At 45.3% G+C, this 15,580-nt stretch overlaps 3 protein-coding genes across 3 annotated transcripts in view; 2 read left to right on the plus strand and 1 right to left on the minus strand.

Annotated features, from left to right (window-relative positions):
- LOC106807884 (vacuolar protein sorting-associated protein 13D-like) overlaps nucleotides 1–512 on the plus strand; it is a 77,122-nt gene extending 76,610 nt beyond the window's left edge. Inside the window, exon 46 of the mRNA XM_014810376.1 lies at nucleotides 52–512. Coding sequence (XP_014665862.1) covers nucleotides 52–512 — 461 coding nt within the window. The remainder of the gene's footprint in view (nucleotides 1–51) is intronic.
- Nucleotides 513–761: 249 nt separating this feature from the next.
- Nucleotides 762–9,261, plus strand: LOC106807885 (vacuolar protein sorting-associated protein 13D-like). The gene is made up of 13 exons (XM_014810377.1): nucleotides 762–1,058; nucleotides 1,919–2,167; nucleotides 3,602–3,718; nucleotides 3,993–4,142; nucleotides 4,665–4,814; nucleotides 4,981–5,117; nucleotides 5,478–5,733; nucleotides 6,125–6,292; nucleotides 6,645–6,848; nucleotides 7,655–7,789; nucleotides 8,198–8,316; nucleotides 8,563–8,732; nucleotides 9,065–9,261. The coding sequence occupies exons 1-13, from the start codon at nucleotides 762–764 to the stop codon at nucleotides 9,259–9,261; spliced, it is 2,349 nt and encodes a 782-aa protein (XP_014665863.1).
- Nucleotides 9,262–11,334: 2,073 nt separating this feature from the next.
- The window catches only part of LOC106807892, a 43,483-nt gene continuing 39,237 nt past the window's right edge, over nucleotides 11,335–15,580 (minus strand). Inside the window, exons 2-3 of the mRNA XM_014810399.1 lie at nucleotides 12,590–12,755; nucleotides 11,335–12,301 (exon numbers count right to left, since the gene is read on the minus strand). Coding sequence (XP_014665885.1) covers nucleotides 11,375–12,301; nucleotides 12,590–12,755 — 1,093 coding nt within the window. The 3' untranslated portion in view covers nucleotides 11,335–11,374. The remainder of the gene's footprint in view (nucleotides 12,302–12,589; nucleotides 12,756–15,580) is intronic.

Raw genomic sequence — 15,580 nt, forward strand, 5'->3', positions numbered from 1 at the left:
TATTAAACATATAATCATCTAATTTAACTATAATTTGTTTATACATATTAGCTGACCAAAGCCAGATCATAGCTATTCCAAACAAATACGTGCCTTGTGATCCACACGCACACACACAGATACCGATGTCTGTCAGTGTATCCTCCTGCCTGCAGGTGGTGGATGACCGGCTGCGCAGCTGGGTGAACGCACGTACGTCGGTGCCGTACGCGTTTGACGAGCCGACGTTGCCCCCCTTCATCACATGCAGCGTGTCGGGCGGCACTAGCGCGTCCTATAGCTTGAGCTCGGTCGGCGAGGCATCGAAGGACCTGTGCTACGAGAACTTTCTCTACATCGCAGTCACGTCGACATTCCAAGAAGATCCGGGTGCGTGCTGCACAGACACCGACCGTGTCTTCGTGAATAAGTGTCGGGTGAATCGCAAGCAGATTCCGGGTGATTTCCTACAAATTTTGCGCGAGTGCCAGCAAATGCTGGGCTATTATCAGCAGATTCTGGGAAGTTGCTAGCAAATTCTAGGCAGATCGTAACAATTTCTGGGAAGATTCTCGGAAGCATGACTACTATGCATTCTTCAGCACACATACAAGATAATGTTTTTATCCCTGAAATGTCTGATTGGTGAAACACCAGTGTAGCTATTATGGTTCTCACACATCTCACGGTGGTTCATGCATGGTTCATGCATCTCCACGTGTATCATGCAGCCTCCCGCCACTGCGTACGATGTAATTCAACTCCCGTCTCCAGGCAGCAGGATGGGTGCCGGCGTCACGAGCAGCGAGCTCGTGCTAGACGTGCCGCAGGGTTTGGCGGTGATCCTCGCACGCAAGCAGCCCGGCCGCCGCTCGCAGCTGTGGCGCATGACGTCGGCCGCGATGCTGGAGCATGAGGGAACGAGCGAGCCTCGTGACCCGCGACGACCCGTCGCTCAGCGGCAGTCTCTCGTGCTCGACATTGACGCGATGGCGCCGCAGCCCGACTCGTACGCGCGGCTGATGCTACGCAAGCCCGACGAACGACGTAGGCGCACGCAGACATGGAGCTTCACAGAGGTAAGGGTGACTAACCAGTCTGGGGTGAGAGGAGGGTTACTGAGCAGGCAGGGGTGATTGGAGGGTGACCTAGCAGGCAGGGGTGAGGTAAGGGTGACCAAGCAGGCAGGGGTGAGGTAAGGGTGACTAACCAGTCTGGGGTGATGGGAGGGTGACCAAGCAGGCAGGGGTGATCGGAGGGTGACCAAGCAGGCAGGGGTGATCGGAGGGTGACCAAGCAGGCAGGAGTGAGGTAAGGGTGACTAACCAGTCTGGGGTGAGAGGAGGGTGACTAACCAGTCTGGGGTGATCGGAGGGTGACCAAGCAGGCAGGGGTGATGGGAGGGTGACCAAGCAGGCAGGGGTGATCGGAGGGTGACCAAGCAGGTAGAGGTGATGGGAGGGTGACCAAGCAGGTAGAGGTGATGGGAGGGTGACCAAGCAGGCAGGGGTGAGGTAAGGGTGACCAAGCAGGCAGGGGTGAGGTAAGGGTGACCTACCAGGTAGAGGTGATGGGAGGGTGACCAAGCAGGCAGGGGTGAGGTAAGGGTGACCAAGCAAGCAGGGGTGAGAGGAGGGTTACTGAGCAGGCCAGGGTGGACTCTAATTGAGAGATGGTCAAGTTAGGAATGATGACCTAGCACACTGAGGAATCAAATGGGGAACAGAAATCATGGGCAACGGGTGGTCACTAGTGAACTGGGTAGGACATGTGAGCCTATCTGACAGGCTTATGTCATGGTCTATGTCTGTCATCTCTATACCTATTGACAGGGTATAGTGTCTTTCTTACACTGATAGCACATGTTATCTGTCCTCAACACTGATGACACGTGTTTTGCACCACCACCATATCGATTGACATGATTTCTCGCACGCAGGATGGCCGCCTGTGCTGTCCGGCGTTGCCGGGGCTGTTCGTCCAGGTGAGGAGCGATATCATGCGCCAGGGAGCCGATGTCCTGCTGGGGCGGCGGCAGCCGGTGACCAGCGGACTGAATGCCCGCGGCATTCCCATCGAGCAGGCCATCGGGCGGCAGAAGCTGCGGCCGGGCTCCGGGTGTTTGGCCGTGGCAATCGTCGCGAGCGGACCAACTCGCGTTCTTCAGGTCACCGACCGGATGCACAACGTGAGTGGTAGCGAGGAGGTGATTTCGGTTATTTTTCGTTCGAATAAAGTCCGAGCAACGAGAGGGCCTGTGCGATGCTGTCCCTGTAGGATGCGCGGTTCACCTGGAATGGAAGTAGCTCGAATTTGAGAAGAATCATTATGGCATGGCCGGGAATGCTGCAGTCTGTGGCACAATAAAGGGACCAATTTACCATGTTATGGTGATTTAAATGTAAATTGCTGGCTGGCTGGTTAAAGAGTAGAAGTTTATTTTGCCAGCTAGGGTGATTTTTAGCTCACCTTGACATCGTCAAGATAAGCTATTGCTATGGGGTGTCAACCATTTGACCCACATGTTTCAAATTGCATACAGTTGTTACTTCTATGGGAGAGATGTGAACGTCCTATTTTGGAGCACGCCAGTTGACCTACTTTCGAGCCACGCCCACTTTTTGGCAAAAATGGAAATGGCCATAAGTCAGTTCAGGTTCAACGGATTTTGCAAATTTTTAGTATGTGAATGAATAAGGACTGGCCCCAAAACATATCACAGGGGTTTTGATATTTTTTTTAAATTATGCAAATTAGGTAGATTTTGCCAATTTCATTATGCATTTCAGTGTCTGCCTACGGTCAACAATAACTCAAGAACCGTTTGACCCACATGTTTCAAATTGCATACAGTTGTTACTCCTATGGGACAGATTTGAACGTCTTATTTTAAAGCACGCCAGTTGACCTACGTTTCAACCAAAATTTTTTACGACTTTTTAGCAAAAATGAAAATGGCCATCTAGATTCATTCGATTGTGTTAAATTTGCCTACCTACCTACCTAATCATACCTACGTGTAATAGTGTGTTTTAGATTCTTCGTTACAGTAATTTGACTGGAATATTTTATTGCTTTTATTTGCGAGATAATCAAAAACCAAAATGGCGATCATTTAGGCGTAGCGCCATCTCTCGCCCAGATTTCATACTTTCAGATCTGAAACATTTATTTTCGCATCAAAACTAACCCTGAAACAAAACAGTGAAATTTCTATTAGTATAAAACAGGGAATAAGGACATTTGATCACATTTTGGTCCATAATAAATGAAACACAAATTTTAAATATCATTTCCCTCTTCTATCACACCCAAGGTGAGCTATAGTGTCATTGACACTTTCATTTATTGTGCCATGGACGGCATTTCTGCCAATGCTCTAATTTGTAAACATTCTTCTCAAATTCTACCTCTAGTCATATGTCGTAGTATAGCCCTGTAGCGAGATCCATGGGGCCACACCGGTCGTACTAGAATGGAAGAGTCTAGGCTAGTAATAATTCCTTTTACATGTTGTTTCAAAAGACCAATACAAGGATAGCCTAATAATGGTGTCTTTGTATTTATTGCTTTGCTGTATGTATCACCACAAATAGAGTGAGGGGGTAACCTCTGTTTATAGCGACTGGTGAGTCGACCCATGTCGGACTGGATCATCATTCAGGAACACAAGCTAATTGAAATGGACTCTCCTGATGCAGATAACAAACCACAGGTGGCGCCACGAAGAGACCTGGAGGTAATTTACCGCTATATATAGCCTCCGTGGAAAGTATTACTGGTGGGAGAGTTCTATAACTGACTCTGTATCACGCATTTTAATCACATGTAGGCTCTCATGACATTACTCTCTCACTCGGTGCATCTCATGCACTTGATATAGAGTAGGAAGCTAATAGAATGTCTGCATGAGTCTGCTAGGCAACTAGCTTAGGCTATACTACAGCAACACTGGCTATACTTACCTACGTGAATTTTGCATTTAGTTTAGTAATGTGTTCGTGTATGTGTAGGTACACGTCGTTCTGAGTCAGGGGCTAGGCGTTTCGTTAGTCAACCACTTCTCTGAAGAGCTGTGCTACATTCATCTAACTGATATCGATTGCGAGTACACGATCAACAGTGCAAAAGAGACACTAAATTGCAGCATCCGCCACATACAGGTATGTTAACACCTACTACTTGTAAGTATGTAAGAACAAATTATTTGAGCAGATATTCATTAACATAAGCATTATTAACATTTACAAATTTTACATAGTAAGACATTACAAAGTATAGAATTCCTGTCTCATGGATCCAGATAGCTAGGTCAAGTTTAAATTTCACCGTAGGACAAGTGCTGCTATAGGTCAGTTATTAGTTATTTTAGAATGCCACAGCTATTTCGAAGGACAGCAAGACACTCATTTCTTCAAAGAAGAGTTAGCAAAGCAACTTATTAACAATGCTTTTTGTACGTTGGGCAAAGATGAATACATATAAAACATGGAAGTTATTGGAAGGGCATGGAGGAAAACAATGTAGGCCAGCCAGGTGTTTTATTACAGTGGGTATTGTTAAATTAGGGGGCACAACAGCAAGTAAACATGGCACTTGCCGCGTTTAAATTTGAGCCCCGAGGTAGTCACCCATTTGTGCTGAAAACTTGATCTTGGACTGACACTCGGACTTCATTGTTCCAGGTTGATAACCAGCTGTTGGGCTCGCAGGAGCCTGTCTTACTGCACATGACACCGAACCCGCGGAAGGACATGCAGCAGTGCCTCCCTGCTCTCTACATCACTGCGTGCAAGATCCCGAGTCAGGAGCGCGTGAATGCTGACATATTCGAGGTGCCACAGTTGATCCCGATCGATTTTTATTCTGTGATCGTGTCTTCATGTCTCCGTGCCTGCTTGGGCTTACGTGTGTATGTGCTCCTAAGTCTGAGAAGCTAGTTTAGTCGGTGATGATTGTTGAGTCTCCCCGTAACACAAAGCATCATTTCTCATGTTTCAGTACCTGATTATGTCAATCCAGCCAATATCGCTCAAGATCGAGGAACGTGTGCTCTGGAAGCTTCTGCAATTTTTCGGCTGGTATCAGTCAGACCCTGAGCTTGTAAAACCGGAGGAGAGTGACTATGATGCGCACAGGTACCACTAATCATCAGTGCCATCATCGTTACTATCGTTATCGTTGAATATCATTGTCATCATTGCCACCACCATCATCATCATCATCATCATCATCATCATCATCATCATCATCATCATCATCATCCTCATCATCATCCTCATTGTCATTGAGTGTTGTCATCGTGGAAATTATCGTCATCATTGTCATTATTATTATAGTCAGTATATAACATAAATATATATGTAACAGTCATAATAACATATAAACGAGCATTCAACAAAATTGCCATCTTGACTTCAGGTCGCTGACGATGGCGACGTCTGTGCACAGCAAACGCTACTACTTCATTGTATAGTATTGCCTCATCTTGACTTCAGGTCGCTGACGATGGCGACGTCTGTGCACAGCAAACGCTACTACTTCGGCATGCTGCTGCTCGATGCGCGACAGCTGCGTCTCAGCGTGCTGACCTCAAGCAAGCTGCCCGCCGACCTTTACGCCATCAAGCAGCTCGCCGGAATCCCGCTCATCGGATTCCGGGATGCGGACATCGAGCTCGCCCGCTTCCAGCGCGGACACCAGTTTGAGACGAGCAGCTTCCTGCTGGGAGCCATCGTGAAGCATTATACGGAGGTAAGCAGTGCGAGGGAGAGTCCTAATACCTGCTCCACGAGATGAGCGAGGAAATTTTATTCACCTACACGGTAGTTAGGCAGATAGATGGCTAGATAACATAATGACTATAAATGAGCAGAGTGGGATGTTAATAATAATAATAATGTTAATTAATATTAATAATGTTATAAGGGGAGAGAGGAGGAATAGGGTCACAACGGACGGGCTCGTTGATTTCGTTTTGTATCTGTTATATCCTATGGTAGACTCCATGAGTGCACACAGCATTATTGTTCCTCATTGTAAAGACAGTGGTGCCACTGGTTGAAAGCTTTTTATCCACTGGGAAGAAAATAACGTAAAGTGTTCAGATGCTAATGGGTACCCTTCGCGTGTCTTCACTCTTCAGTCACTGCAGAGCCAGGCGGCGGCCATCTTGGGTTCCGTTGACTTCCTCGGCAACCCACTCGGACTGTTCAACGACGTCACTGAAGGTCTTTCCGGGCTCATCAGTGAGGGTAATGTCGGAGGTCTGCTCAAGAACGTCGCCCACGGAGTGTCCAACTCCACTGCCAGGGTTTGTCTGCTCAGTACTGCGCTCACCCACACCCTCACATGATTTCTGTCTCTCTGTCATGTCTGAGTACAGTACTGGCTCTGATTCCCTCTCGTGTGGTTTCTGTTTCTCAGTTACCACCAGCCAGCTTCCGTGCTAGCTACGGTTTTCTTACCAGTACAGTATCTTTCAGCTAATGCAGCGATAGTTGATTTTATGCAACGTGTGCACGCAGCACTACCCTTCTCTGCAGCTAAATGTTATTTAACTATTTTTAATTGGTACAGGTCATAAAGCTAATGAACTCGGCTTATCACGCGTGGTGCTTAATCTTATGAAATGATCTACAAGAATGGCTGTTGCTGTGTTGCAGTTTACTGGTTCGTTGTCTGACACACTGGGAAAGGTTTCTATGGATGACAGACACCAGGAGATGCGCGAGGAGATCAGAGCGCACTCTGGTAGCAGCGGGGCACATCTAAAGGCTGGACTGAAGGGCCTGGGAATTGGAGTCGTTGGCGGTCTCACGAGCGTCTTTATGCAGCCCATAGAGGGTGCTGCTAGGGATGGAGTCGGGGTAGGTTGAGAGGTCTATAATGAAATTGAGAACTAAACCGTATTAAAGAAAATGATAGCTTATTTTTAGCTCGCCTCGACATCGTCAAGATGAGCTATTGCCATGGGGTGTCATCCGTCGTACGTCCGTCTGTCCGTCTGTCCGTCAACATTTGGCTACGGTCAACGATAACTCAAGAACCGTTTGACCCACATGTTTTAAATTGCATATAGTTGTTACTCCTATGGGAGAGATTTGATTGTCCTATTTTGGAGCAAGCCAGTCGACCTACTTTTGAGCCACGCCCACTTTTTGGCAAAAATGAAAATGGCCATCTAAATTCATTCGATTTTGTTAAATTTTGGTATGTGAATGTGTAAGGCTAGTGCCAAAACAGTTGTTACTCCTATGGGAGAGATGACAACGTCCTATTACGTTTATTTTGTCTAACTGGTTAACAACTCTACAATCGTACCTATATACGTGTAATATTGTGTTTTAGATTCTTCGTTACAGTAATTGGCTGGAATATTTTATTGTTTATATTTGCGCGATATTCGAAAACCAAAATAGCGATTATTTATCGTCAAGATTTCAGACTTTTAGATCTGAAACATTTATTGTTGCATCAAAACCTATGCATATATCATTATCAAGAGTATATAATGGGAGATATGCTATATAATGGGAGTTCTCCCATATATACTCTTGTTTTATATATCCCCCTCCCTCTTTTATCAAACCCAAGGTGAGCTACAGTGTCATTGACACTATCATTGGTTTGTACATTGAAATTGCTGTAATGTGTGTCTTGGAATCTTTTCAAGGGTCTATTTACGGGGCTTGGAAAAGGTCTTGTTGGGGTGGTAACCAAGCCAACGGTTGGGCTTTTGGACATGGCTTCTGGTACAGCACACGCCATCAGCAAAGGTAGCCGCAGCAATAGCCGGCAAGAGTTCCAGGTACTACAACAATCTCATCACATTCAGCATTAAATTCTATAAAGAATTTTAAGCCTAATTAACCACACATTAAACCTGAATCAAAATTCAAAACAAAAATTGGGACACTGAAAGAGCATGCCATAAATCACCAATATGTTACAAGACAATGTATAATGCAATCTGGATGTGTTTCATTGGCATGTGAGTTGCAGTGAACATATATATGTTACACACTACACAGTATAAAATATAATGTTAAATCAACATTTATGAAAGCACTGAGCTCGCACATAGAAACTATTCGTCCTTGCCACACTAATTAGCCACACCATGCAATATGGCACAGGTTGGTTGCATTACAGTACTATTTTAGTGTTATTGTACATTATACTGGTGCTGACCATCGGTCATTTGTCTGCACGGCAGCGTGTTCGGCCGACACGTTGCTGCTCTGGCGTCGGAGGCTTGCTGCAGTGCTACTCTCAGGCACAGGCTGAAGACCAGCTCTTCCTCTATAGCCTCAACCGCAACAACTACAGAGAAATGTGAGCGCTTACATAATTTAATGAATAAATAAAATAAAATATGGTAATTGAAAAGATAAACAAAATAATTATTAAATAGATTCTCGGTTTGCGCAACGATATCTAACTATTTCTATAACCAATTCCCACAGTGCGGTAGAACGACAGCAGTTTACCACTTTTGCAAAGAAGATGTTGTGGTTGTTGAAATGCTAATGTAGCCGTAGCGTCTAACGTACTCATGGTTGTGCGATTCTCCACATATAGGTTGGTTGCATATGAACAAACAGGCGTTGCGCAACAGATCCACTGTCTCATCTCCAGTGAGAACGTGTACTTCCTCTGCGGCCCACGTCAACATAAGAACATCTTTCTGCTGGTGCGCATGTCAGAGCTGCAGCAGTGCAACCACAGATCGGAGGGTTGCGGCACCGGCAGTAAGCACTACATAATATTATGTAAGTAACACAGTGCTGCCATCTGTCCCGAACTTTAAAGAAATAATTACAGGCTTATAGTAGAGCATCTGATATAAATTTGGTTGAATCCGTCATGACAATACTCTGACAACAGTTTGCTGAAAAGGCAGTCCACCATTGGCTATTAACCATGTAATAGTATCTACGTTGGGCTTGGGCAACTTCCTTTGCCCCCCCCCCTCCTTCTCCCCACCCCACTAGCCACGCCCTTATGTGTATATTGGATATTTATATTATACTGATGAGAATGCACCTTAAGTCGTCTCATGCGATCATTTTCCTGATGACAGGCCTGAGCAAGAAGCCGAACGTGCAGCAGCTCGTTGACGTTGGTCATCCGGCTCACAACCAGCAGTCACCAGCCGTGGAGTGCGCGAGCGGAGCTGTTGCCAGCAAGATCGCTCACAAGATCAACTACGCAAAGAACCTCTATCAGGAGCGCATGCAGACACTGATGACCGACGAAGGTCCGGACGACGCGTGGTAGTGGCAGCCGTCATATGGAGGGTGATAACATCACACAAAGGGTGGTAATGTCACACAAGGTGTGATGACGTCACACAACAGGTGATGACATCACACAATGGGTGATGATGTCACACAAAGGGTGGTTACACCTCAATGAGGGTGGTGACGTCACACGGAATGGCAGACATCACGTGGAAGGTGGTTACGTAACACAAAGGGTGGTGATGTCACATTGAGGGTGGTGACATTAGACATATGGTGGTGATGTGATACAGAGGGTGGCAGACGTCACATAAAAGCATAGAGGGTGGTGACATCACATAGAGAAATAGAGGATGATAACGGTGACATAGCATCTGTGCATGTCTGCTTGTCACATCAGGAATTATGAAAACAAATTTTGGCCAAATATTTCAGCCTTACCCAGGTAAGAGAAGGATTGGAAACCAACCCCCATCTAAGACAGAATAACTAACCGATGAAATCTATCATATGAGATTTCAAAGTTGAACACATGCACCGGCATAGGTTGATAACAGTAAATAATATGGGGCATGTGGATAGAAGTATGAAATTGGCATAAATATGTAGATAGACGGTATGTGATAATTACATTAAATGTGAAGTATACAGGTATACATAGATCAGGGATGTGCAAATTTGTCATCCGTTAATAAGTAATGAAGATAGTTTTGAAGTGTTATGATGAGTAAATGGTTTTTATGTGCACAACATTTTGCTTACTAGTCTTTGCTCTGCATATTTGAGTAGTCAGCGAACAAAGTTATCCTGAACTGTGATAGTCAAAACATGCTCAAGCAGATGCCCTAGGTGTAGAAAGCAAAATTATTTCTGAACGCAGTCATTACGTGGCATACCAGTTGTTGTAATGAGGGAGTGGACATAACAACTGTCATCGCAAGACTTTTTGGGGTGACTGCTCACTCATGACAACAATGTCACCTTGGAGCATAACTTTTTTATATAAACTTGTGCTATCATTGGCAGCTGCACTCATCTAGTGGTGGAATGGCAATGTGCAAAACCTAAAGTGCCACGATATCCGTGATTGTAGATCAATAATAGACTGTTATTCATAAATGACAACTGCTGAATTATTAATAGAGGACAGGCAAAAATGTAGAATGATCTCAATATATACAAGTTGTTTGCAGGAACATTCGTATTCTGTATGTAAAATACTGTGAATGCTTTTAAGGATAAACATATTTGATACATTATTCTTAGGTGCCTTTGGTGATAATAGCTTTGTTCTCTGTTTTCTTTTACTCATCAAAGGGATACCTGCATAATTTCTTACGATTAGGGACACCTACCTAGGGGCATTACAACCAGCAGTAACACGGTGACAGTAATTAGTAACATTCATGTTATGTTACATGTTCTTAGTTTGTTGTCATTCACTAATGGAGGCTTGAAAATACCTAACTGATCTGGATTTTTGCTATCCTTGACTTAATCAAGATCAGACAAGTGACCAATAGACTCATTTAAGCACATGATATCAGTTGTGGATTAAGTACTAGGTGGTGTGAACATTTGGAGAAATGACTCACAAACTGCTTCCTTTTCTTTAGCGGCGTTTAGCCTTTTGCAATGATAGTATTTGGAATTGTTTACCAAGGTACGAATTGGGAGTAAAGAACCCCCCTCTCATTATTGGAATGTCCCTCCCCTAGCTAATGGAAACTAATCAGCTTTCATTGTTGTTTAATTAACATATGATTTTTGAAAAGAGGTGAAATGACAGAATTCTATATATTATTTATGCCCATATTATTTTGGTATTATATGTGCATTCAATAAAGTGTAAATAGAAACTGTATAACGTTTTTAATAATTAAAATTGTCAAACTAAAATAATGGATGAGATGATTGTTATTTTGTGTAGTGTAATTATGTCTAGGAATAAATATTTTTAGATAGGGGAACACTAATATTTCTTGATATCCTCATTGCTTTTTTGACATGCTGTGTTTGACTAGCACAATACTAAGTAATTCTCGGATAATGTAGTATGCAATTGCTATTGCATTTGGTGACAATACAGGGTAGAATGATTCATCCAGTAAAAATTAATTTAATCGCAATGAACTATGATACAACACACATTACACAAAATACATTACACAGCCAATGTTTGCACTGTCATGTAATGAAACGCAAATGACAATGCATTTTACCGCATTTTCTGACAAACAGAGAGCAATATGACCATCGGCGTCGACCTGTGAAATTCCAGTTGTAAATTTCATGTTGCATATGGGGCAACTTCGTACATCAGACTCGTCGTCCAGTGACTGTGCAACACATGTGGCAACGTGATTGTCAATGTCTAGCATTGTCATGTCAGCTGTAAACTTCTGCTGGCAAAGTGGGCAATGTTTCACCTCTATATCTGCTTCCTCAACCAACACCCCTGGTGAATCCACATCGCATCGTGTTACGCGATAGTCACTCTCAGATGCCCGAATCGTGGCAGGAAGAGAAGTACTGCAGACTGGATGCGTGTCATGTGTGGAAGATTCATCGACTATCATCCGCTTGCGTGTAGGCATTGAGACGTCCTTGTGGTGTGTTGCCATCTGGCAACAGGTGGGGTTATTTTGACCACGATTGCTGTCAGACGCTGTGACATCACCACTGAATGACAAATCCTTGTTCTCGCGATGCAAATCTTTGTGCTTCGCACGTTTATGCAGCAAATCAGACTCGCTGGAGAAACTCATCTGCCTTTCTGAAGAGGTCGGCGCTACAAACGTGGTAGAAGATGTACAGAAATGCCGTATCCTGGTATTGTGGCCAAAGTTCTCTTGTCTAACATTCTCTTCTGCGTCAGCTGCCATAACTTTGGAAGCACTACTGCGTTCTTTCAGATGTATGAACTCAAGTACGTCGTGTTTCATAGGTTTCCTTGTTGAACATTTTCTGCAGAGACCAGGTAGATTCTTATATATGAAGTGCTCTCTTCCAATGTCTAACAGATCGCTGTCATGAGTGCATGATACTTTTTGGCTGAGATTTAACGCTTGTTCCTTCTAAACACAGGTAATATTATGCAAACCCTGAACACTGGAATTGTGCAATTCTACCGGAGCCGAACAAATAGTGGTTCCACCATTATTGTATGCAAACGACCATCAACAGAAAAAAATTCTATTGAATATTGACTCCCAATTTTCTTTGAGAACTGAAATGAAACTTAATTTATGACAAAGTTATATATTTCAGCTTGAATTACTACAACTAATATAAACATATGCGTACAAAATATTAGCCCGACTGCTTCACATTTAGGATACAATGCAGGGAGATATGTTACTTACACCATAATTTGGAAGTGGACGTAATTGGTTCCAGTCTTTTAACTTGAAAGAATGAGAGAGAAAAATAGATGTATATGATTGCACAGTATCAAAGTCACATCCTGATATTCCAGACTTTCCATGTGGCGTAAAAGTGGAGACAGTTTTCTCGTAACTCTTCAATATCCTACAAAAACAAAACAATGGGATTTTAGTTAGGCATTTTATGTTAACACAAGAAAATTACCAACACTGTGAGCATCGACTACCTCACACCAACCCCAGACGCAGTGCCGAACACCAGTTCTTCCACGCATGGCTATATTTACCTGATTTACCTGATTCCACCCTTCACCTGTAGGTTTGGAGTGGATCGAAGGGTAGGAAGATTACTGTCTTGTATAAACCCCCATCCTTACATATTCATCCACATGGCTTTTGAACGAGTTAATTGATTTAGCTTGTACTGCTTCTTCTTACAGGTTATTCCAGTGATTTATTACTCTAAAATTGACATTTTTTCTCCTTAACTCTAGTCGTGCACGCGGAGTGAACAATTTGAGGCTATGGCCACGAGTACTGTTGTATTCCGATCTTGTAAAGAATTTTGTAGGGTCAATTACTTCGTGTGGAGTTGTGTTATTGTTGTGTTACATGTTTCCTTTCTCTTCCTATTTCAGTGTCGTTGAACATTCTAGAACATATTTATGATGTGACAGAACGAGTCATTCTTTATGTTCAATGACATCGCTGAAGAACGATGCCTACATTCGAGTGCCTTATTGTCGAGTGCGACTTCATCACCCAAGACGTTAGTGATGCCCTGGCAATCGTCATGCTGCAGATCCATGCCGGAGCCATGCATGGACCTGCCCAAGCCCCGATCACACGCTCGTTTTCTCTCGTCTGGCGATGGTTACAACCGCCGGATTGATGCTATCATCTCCGACTTCGAGCGTAAGGAAAGGTGCGTCGACGACACTGTCCACTACGGCGAGGACCTTGGACAGCACTGGTGGCGCACAATGAAGTTTTTGTCGACAGTGGGCAACGCTGGCATCGTCCTCAACCCATTTTGCTAAAAGGACAGTGGACTTCGCAGGTTTTGGCATCCGAGTCATCCATCGAATCGCTCCCCAAGTACATCGACGCTATCAGGCATTTCCCGAAACCATCGTCCACGACTGACATCAGGAGCTGGTTCAACCTTGTAAATCAGGTAGCCAACTACGCCTAACTACGCGACGTCATGGCACCGTTCCGCCCCTATTTCAGTCCCAAGCAGAAGTTTGTCTGGACTCCTGAACTTGACGAGGCATTCGAGGCCTCCAAGATCAGCATCATAGAAGCCATCAAGCGCGGCGTGGAGATCTTCGACGTCACCAAGAGGACGTGCCTCAGACCAGACTTCTCCAATCGTGGCATCGGCTTCTTCCTGCCACAGCAGCACTGCGACTGCACGAGCGGTTTGCCTGGATGCTGCCCTGACGGCTGGAAGATTACTTTGGCAGGCTCCCGCTTTCTCTCTTCTGCAGAGCAGCGCTACGCGCCAGTGGAAGGCGAAGCCCTTGCAGTCGCCTGGGCCTTGAGCAAACTCGTTTCTTCACGCAGGGCTGCAATGACTTCATGGTAGTCACTGACCACAAGCCGCTGGTGAAGATACTCGGCAACCTCGACGAGATTCACAACACCCGCCTCTTTTGCCTGAACCAAAGGACTCTGCCATGGTATTTCGAACACTTACCTGGGAAGACCAACCTTGCTGCTAATGCAGCATCGCGTCACCCTTCGCCGGTCACTCCAATGAACACCTGGTGGGACGAGTGCAGAGACATCGACTTCACCGTGCTATCTGCATCCTTAAGTGGCCTCCAAATCGAAGATAGCACCGAGCAGGCGACTCTCGCCGCCATCTGCCATGAAGCACAGGACGTCACATCGCTGTCATGGGAAGCCATCGCCGCTGCCACCGAGAGTGACGCCTCCATGAAGTCCCTCGTCGACACAATCGTTGCCAGATTTCCCATCGAGCACAAGGACCTCCCACACGTCGCACAATTCTGGCGCTACCGTGAGTCCCTCTACCTCTCGCATGACGTGGTGATGTTCAATGATCGTGTTGTCGTTCCGCCAGCACTTTGCCGCCAAGTCCTCGACAACCTTCAAGCTGCACACCAAGGCCAGTCATTGATGGAGCTGCACGCCAGGGCGATTGTCTTCTGGCCAGGGATAACGCTAGACATCGGTAACGCTAGGGCAAAATGCGGCGACTGCAACAGAAACACCCCGTCGCAAGCAAGTCTCCCGTCGACGCCTGCGCACTTGCCTTTGGTTCCTCTCGAAGCTGTGGTGGCGGACTACTTCAATTTTGCCAGTTGCCACTATTTCGTCATTGCCGAACGCCTCTCGGGATGGGTCGAGATCTTCACCACGCCGTCCGGCTCAAAGCAAGCCAGTGCCCAAGGGCTGGTGGACCGCCTCAGGAACTTCATGGCCATCTTCGGCGTTCCAGCAGAGCTGTCAACTGATGGAGGACCAGAGTTTGCTGCCTCGACTACTGTAGACCTCTTACGACGTTGGGGTATTAAGCACCGGATATCATTCGCCTACCACCCGCAGTCGAATGGCAGAGCGGAAGTAGCCGTCAAGTTGGCCAAGCGTCTCCTCAAGTCGAACACTGATTCGGCGGGCATTTATTAGTTTGAAAGTTTCAATGAGATCTCCTCTTAGTCTTCTCTGTTCCAGTGTTATAAGTCCTAGTTTCTCTAGCCTTTGTTCATAGGAAAAATGACGAATTTCTGGAATCATACGCGACATCCTTCTTTGCACCTTTTTCCAGTAACATTATATCTTTCTGCAAATAGAGATTCCAAGATTGGACAGCATATTCAAGATGAGGTCTAACCAGTGATTTGTAAAGCGGAAGGATGAGTTTTTAGCTCATCTGACATAGTCAGATGCAGCTTGTAGAATCGCTTGATCGTCCGTCCGTCCGTCCGGTCGGTCGTCCGG

The sequence above is a fragment of the Priapulus caudatus genome, unplaced genomic scaffold (genome assembly GCF_000485595.1).
Source record: "Priapulus caudatus unplaced genomic scaffold, Priapulus_caudatus-5.0.1 Scaffold240, whole genome shotgun sequence".
NCBI lineage: Eukaryota > Metazoa > Priapulida > Priapulimorpha > Priapulimorphida > Priapulidae > Priapulus > Priapulus caudatus.

Coding starts and splice junctions, on each gene's coding strand:
- LOC106807885 (XM_014810377.1), top strand. CDS start 762: ATGGGTGCCGGCGTCACGAGCAGCGAGCTCGTGCTAGACGTGCCGCAG. Junction 5,734..6,124: donor TCGTGAAGCATTATACGGAG/GTAAGCAGTGCG, acceptor TTCACTCTTCAG/TCACTGCAGAGCCAGGCGGC. Junction 6,849..7,654: donor CTGCTAGGGATGGAGTCGGG/GTAGGTTGAGAG, acceptor AATCTTTTCAAG/GGTCTATTTACGGGGCTTGG.